This window comes from Pistacia vera, unplaced genomic scaffold, assembly GCF_008641045.1.
Source record: "Pistacia vera cultivar Batoury unplaced genomic scaffold, PisVer_v2 Contig266, whole genome shotgun sequence".
In the NCBI taxonomy this organism is placed as follows: Eukaryota; Viridiplantae; Streptophyta; class Magnoliopsida; order Sapindales; family Anacardiaceae; genus Pistacia; species Pistacia vera.
Genome location: NW_022196075.1, coordinates 218,966 through 224,978, shown reverse-complemented (window position 1 = coordinate 224,978; position 6,013 = coordinate 218,966). Strand labels below are relative to the sequence as shown.

At 35.7% G+C, this 6,013-nt stretch overlaps 1 protein-coding gene across 4 annotated transcripts; it reads right to left on the bottom strand.

Moving 5' to 3' along the window:
* Positions 1 to 1,191: 1,191 nt before the first annotated feature.
* LOC116133189 lies at positions 1,192 to 5,021 on the bottom strand. Of its 4 annotated transcripts, none has more exons than XM_031418871.1 (6): positions 4,622 to 5,021; positions 2,861 to 4,057; positions 2,128 to 2,755; positions 1,808 to 2,016; positions 1,535 to 1,646; positions 1,192 to 1,424 (listed from the first exon to the last, which is right to left on the bottom strand). In XM_031418871.1, the coding sequence occupies exons 2-3, from the start codon at positions 3,482 to 3,484 to the stop codon at positions 2,381 to 2,383; spliced, it is 999 nt and encodes a 332-aa protein (XP_031274731.1). In that variant the 5' UTR covers positions 3,485 to 4,057; positions 4,622 to 5,021; the 3' UTR covers positions 1,192 to 1,424; positions 1,535 to 1,646; positions 1,808 to 2,016; positions 2,128 to 2,380. The 4 variants fall into 4 exon arrangements, with proteins under 4 accessions (XP_031274731.1, XP_031274729.1, XP_031274730.1 ...); XM_031418869.1 differs by having other exon boundaries at positions 1,535 to 1,731; positions 1,812 to 2,016; XM_031418870.1 differs by having other exon boundaries at positions 1,812 to 2,016.
* Between the last annotated feature and the right edge of the window lie 992 nt (positions 5,022 to 6,013).

Below are 6,013 nucleotides of genomic sequence, written 5' to 3'. Positions count from 1 at the left end.
ATTGCCCCAAACCCATTCTGCTTACCTCTCCACCGAGTCGCCGCCTCAAAGACCTCCACTCTCCTTCGTAGTTGCAGCGCCCCGCAACTGCGAGCAGCCGCATCCAGCCTCCCCGCCATCCGCCGCCACCTCCATCTGCCTCATCGTCCCCCACCAATTACTCCCCATCATCTCACAACCCCACCCCTGCCTTTGTAGCCATTGTTTAGAGAAGTTCGTGTTTGACGATTGAAAGTGGATTGTTTTGTTGACTTTGTGGAGTTTAATTTGGTTTTGAAGCGTTGTTTTTATTTTTACTTTGTGGAGCATTTGGGCGATTTCCGCGATTTCCAACCCCTTCACATAGTTACCTTGCCAAGTCGCCCACTACCCGTTCGACCAAAAAACCCCACCCAACAGCCTCTATATTGTTAAGCTGCAGCTACTATTCTCAATTTTTTGTTCTGTGGTGTAACTATTCAATCTGCTAAGCTTGGTTGAACTATTTTAACCTTTGATAAGAACAAAAGTGCGAGGTCATTTGTGTTTGTATTTTCCTACATGTACTTTTGTGCATGGATACTGAATAGAGTGATGAAGCAGGTGATGAGAGTTTTGTTTTTGTAATTTGATAGTGCTATGGATGTTCTGATATTAATTTTGCGCATTTGAAAATTTTGATGGGTTTGTTGAAAGTTGGTAGATCTTGTGTTTTTTGAGTTTGTGAAAAAAAATTGTATATGAATTTTGGTTAAATTATAGTAAAATATTATTTTTGATAAAAAAAAAAAATTGGAGGGATAAATTGGTAATTTATGTTTTTGTATTTGTATATAACAGAGCAAGGTTCTGAAAACTGGCTAGGGAGCTAACCCGGCCAAATGGTCGGTTCCCGGTTCGAACGGTTTGACCGGTCCGACCGATTGGTCGGACCGGTGACGTCAGCATGCTGACGTTAGCATGATGTCATGCTGATATTAGCATGCTGAAATAAGCAAAAACGTAAAAAAGCCAAAAAATTCAGATTCTCCATCTAATTAAAGTTTAAAAACCATCAAACCAACCCTAGGCTACAACAATAATAAAACCATCAAAGTTTGATAGTTAAAGTTTACAAATTCAATCCTCAAGTCTAAAGTCTAAACTCTAAAGTTTTGAACAACATTAAAGTCATTACAAAGTAATATCAATTATCAAATATGAATCCACCAACGGCCAATCATCAAAATTACAAAATATCAAAATACCTACCAATCCACCAACCAACATATAAAATTACACAATATCGATCCATTCCACCAACCCAACCACAAACAAATTCAATAGCAGCTCACGGTAAGTGAATGGAAAAAGGAGAAACCAAACAGATTCTTCAACAGGTTAACCCATCATAAATTGATTATCCACATCATTATCCGAGTCATCATCATTATCATCACCATCAACTACAAATTTAGCAAAAATTAAAAACATAAGTTAAAATTTATAATGTACGTTGTTTTTTGATATTATAAATTAAAATAGTTACCAAGTTGGTTAAAAGTTAGAAAACAACCTTGTGAACCACCTGCTGAATCATAATAGGGTTGGCCATCAACACTGATAGGAATAGATCCTTCTTCGTAAAGTGTTTGCTCCAATTCATCTAAATTGAAGTCATCACCCTCCTGTTCATCATCAGCAATCCAAAATTCTATTATGTCAATGTTTTCATAATCGATAGGATCACAACTGTTTTTCTTGTAACACATCCTGAAAGACACGCCAAATAAAAATATCACTAAAAATACGAGATAATAAAAATATTAAAATTGCCAATGCTTTATACCTACTTTTCAAACGCAAGTTATAATTGATAAAAACCAAATCATTCAACCTTTGATGATCCAATCTATTCCTTCTTTTTGTATGGATACGTTCGAAAACACTCCAATTTCGCTCACATCTCGAAGAGGTTGAAGTTTGGCTCAGAATCTTAATTGCAAACTCTTGCAACTGTGGAGTACTGTCTATACCCATATGTCCTCCACCATTCATCTAATTAAAAGTTAAGAGTGTTAAGTGTTAACCATATGAAATAATCAAATAAACAAATTCATAACTTAGAAATTGGACTTAAAATTGAGAAATTTAATAAGTATCACATACCAGGTCGTGTGGTTCTGCAAGTTTGAAAGGCAAGCTCACGAGAAAAGCTTTCCTCGCGATCTCGATATTTTCTACTTTCTTCCACTACCCTTGTCTTGTTCAACTTGAATGCACTTGCTTTATTATCGACAACATCAAGGAAACCATGCATAACCTCTGGTTTCCTGTAGAAACTTGCACGGTCATACTGAAAAGCCGGATTCAAATAATAAGCAGCAGCGTGAATGTCGCGACGCAAAAGCAAATCCTATCGCTACTTAATAATTTCGGTATAAGGCTTGTACATTGTCTTTCTCTTTCTAAAGAACTTCTTGATTGCTTTTTTGGCTCTGTACATGCCATCATACACGTATCCTATTGCAGGTCTCTCATCTAAGTCCACAATTCGCAACAAACGCATCAAAGGAGCCACAATTTTGGAAACGTAACCCATGTTATCCCAAAATTCATTATCTAGAATTATGGGAACAACATTCTTGCCTTTACTACTTCTGGCATATCGAGAGTCCACAAAAAACCTATCAGTCACCATAGCTTGCAAGTCATGTTTATGCTCATGTAGACTTCTTAATGCAATGAAAGTAGTAGCAAACCGAGTTGCACCCGGTCGTATGATTTCTCTCCAACCCTGTTCAAATGATACATACAATACATAATAGATGTTAGTAAATTAATACAAAATGTTTATTAATAACTTGACAAAAACATGAGTTAAAGGTTTATAAGCTATTACCTCTCTTTTCCTCAACCAAGCTATCAAAATTGTGTGATTATACACAAACTTTGTTACTTCAGAAGCACGTTTTGCAAGATGCACTATGTGGTCCAACTCAGATATATCTTTCAAAATTAAATTTAAGCAATGGGCTGCATAGGGTGACCAAGTAATATTCTCATACTTCTCAGATAACATTCTTCTAGCAGCTTTATAATTTGCTCCATTATCCGTGACAACATGGACAATATTGTTTGGTCCAACCCATAAAGCCATTTCCTCAAACAACTTGAATAATGTAAAGGCATCCTTTACAACATCTGAAGCATCCACTGATTTTATAAAGCAAACACCTGTAGGACAGTATACAAGAAAATTAATCAATGATCTATGGCAAGTATCAGTCCAACCATCAGCCATTAATGTACATCCAACCTCTTGCCAAATCTTCTTATAATTGTTAACAATTAATTGGACTTCCTTCTTAGCATCTCTCAACAAATTCACACGCATAGCATCATAAGTAGGTTGTTTATACCCAGGGCAAATTGCAGCTACAGCATCCAACATAGGCTGAAAATAAATTGAATTTAAAGCATTCATCGTGATGCAAGCATCATAAAAGAATAGTGCAACAGACATGTCTGCTCTACACTTTGCATCTTTTCCAGCCAAAACACTCCTAATTGAAGGCTGAGACCCTGAAGTAGTTCGTGGAGCAAAATAATTACTAACCCTCGTAGTTTTCTTTCTCTTACTGCTCGTAAATTATTTTTTACCGTCACTACTACCATCTTCATTCATGCTCATTTGTGATGGGAAAACCTCTTCATTTTCTTCATCTAACTAATCACCCTTAAATTCATGTACTGCAGCACCAAAAGGAGTTGCATGCTTCTAAAAATCTTATTTTTCCTTATTTTTTACTCCTATTTCTTTTGATGATTCATTCATATTGAATCTAACATCAAATGGAACCTTCGGACACTTTCTAATATCCCCTTTTACTCCTGCTACGTGTTGCTTCATTCTGAAAATACCACCACCTCTAGTAACCTTGCCACAATGAAGACAAGATAATATTTTCTTTTCATCTTTATCAACACTCTCAAGAACATGTCCCCATGCTATATCGGTATTTCCTCGAAATAGATTGCGAGGAAATGGACGCGGCTGATGAGTTATGTGCAGATGAAGATGATGACATTCTCTTCCCTGGAAAGTGGCAACCAACAATCAGTTTGTTATAATTTATAAAATATAACTTTAAATCAATTTGTTTTTCAGTGAAGAACATTTCATGCTACTCAATGAAAGAACCAAGCAAATTGATAAGTCAAAACCAAAAACCTGTGTTATTATCACAATTCACAACATGAATAAACTCCCTCTTTCAATTACTCTTTACTGTAATAAACTAATAATAATGCTTCATGGTGCAAGCAAGTAAGAAACTTCCACTGTTCCACAGATCACAGTTTCACCATCAATTTCTAATTTCCTAGGAGAAATTGACAGATTCACTGATTCACATTTCACAATTTCACATCACATTACAATAAGTCAATAATACAATATCATGAATCAATTCAAATTTCAAAACCAAAAACAAGGGGCGAATTTACTGTTTACATTTTACACAATCTACATCATAAATATTAAATACAAAAGCCAGCCACTAACATGCAGGTTCATAAATCTGTAAGCCATTAACATGGTTCATAAATCTGTACATAAACCATAGAAGACAGAGAAAGATAGGAATCTGTAGATTGTTACGTGGTCACGGCAAATGGCAGCTAGTAGATGGCGGTAGACGGCAGCAGATGTGAAGGCTGAAGCTGAAATCTGAGCTGAAATGACTAATCCAGCAGATCAGCAATGGCGATGGTAATGATTGAAGAGTTCACGTTGAAGACTGGAAGACTGGAAGTTGAAGAATGAAGTGCTAAAGCAGAGTAAAGCAGACTGCAGACCGAAGACTTGAAGACTGAAGAGTGAAGACGTGAGGCTGAATCGCTGAAGCTTAGCTAAAAGCTTGAAGGAGATCTGACTTCTGAGATTGCGAATGGAGGACACGAAGAGGAGGATTAGACTGGAGAGTGGAGGAGATCGCGAATGGCAGTAGCAAACCAAGATGAAAAACTGAAAAAGTGAAAAACTGAAGAAGGGGCAAGACGACTTTGTATCTGTAGCTCAAAAGCAAATTGAAAATGTGTTAAAAAATAAAAATTTTGAGGGTTTGGTTTGAGTTTGACAGTTGACACTTTGACTTTATGTGTGCGCATGTGGTTTTTAATTTTAATTTTTTTTTTTTTGTTATTTCATATTTTCATGTGTTAAACCAGAAATGTGTGGACTAGAAATCTGTTAAATACCAGTTGGACCGTCAGTTTGCTACAGTGCGACGGTCCAACCGCGGTTCGAAACGGCTTGATGGTAAATCCCGGTTATTTGCTCTCTTCAAACCGGAAATGCAAGCGAGTCCCGGTCGGACCGGTTCGACCGCCCGGTCCAGTCCAGGTTTCAGAACCTTGTAACAGAGGGCATATCAATGATCTTATATTTAAAGAGTGTGTATATTGGTAATTGAATTGTTGACATGACACAAAATAATAAGAAAAATATTAAATCAAATGATAAAGGTATTTTCGTCTTTACAACCAAATAGTAACGGATTTTGCTAACGGATCATAATGATGGGTGGGAAAGTGTCGTTTTGAAACTTGATGGGTGGCAAGTTATTTCACCAAACCTTGGGTGGGAAAAAGTCGTTCTCCCAGCATATGAAACACATATTGTAGTTTGTAAAAAAATTTAACATAACTTATTTTTTATAAAGGAATTTCAATTTAAATTAGTTTATATTATAATTTCAAATGTATGATATAAGAATTTTATTATCGATTTACTGTAATATATAGTTTTGATTTCTAAACCATCGGGATTATAACGAATGAATGAATGAATGATTAAAAATTTAATGTTATAAACTTAAATTTAAATAGTTTAATCCTTAAAATGAGTAATTGATTGTCCGAAATAGAATTTGAGCCTGTTTGGGATTAATAGAATTTGAGCCTGCTTGAGATTCTTGTAACTTTAAGTTAATTAGTTTTTTCCTAACTTAAAAAATGATTTAATGTGTGTTTTAAATACAACTTTTTTTTT

Excerpts from the sequence above, each read along its gene's own strand:
- LOC116133189 (XM_031418868.1), bottom strand. The coding sequence starts at position 3,484 with ATGTCTGTTGCACTATTCTTTTATGATGCTTGCATCACGATGAATGCT. Across the intron at positions 2,756-2,860 it reads CTTGGTTGAGGAAAAGAGAG|GGTTGGAGAGAAATCATACG; the intron begins GTAATAGCTTAT and ends TCATTTGAACAG.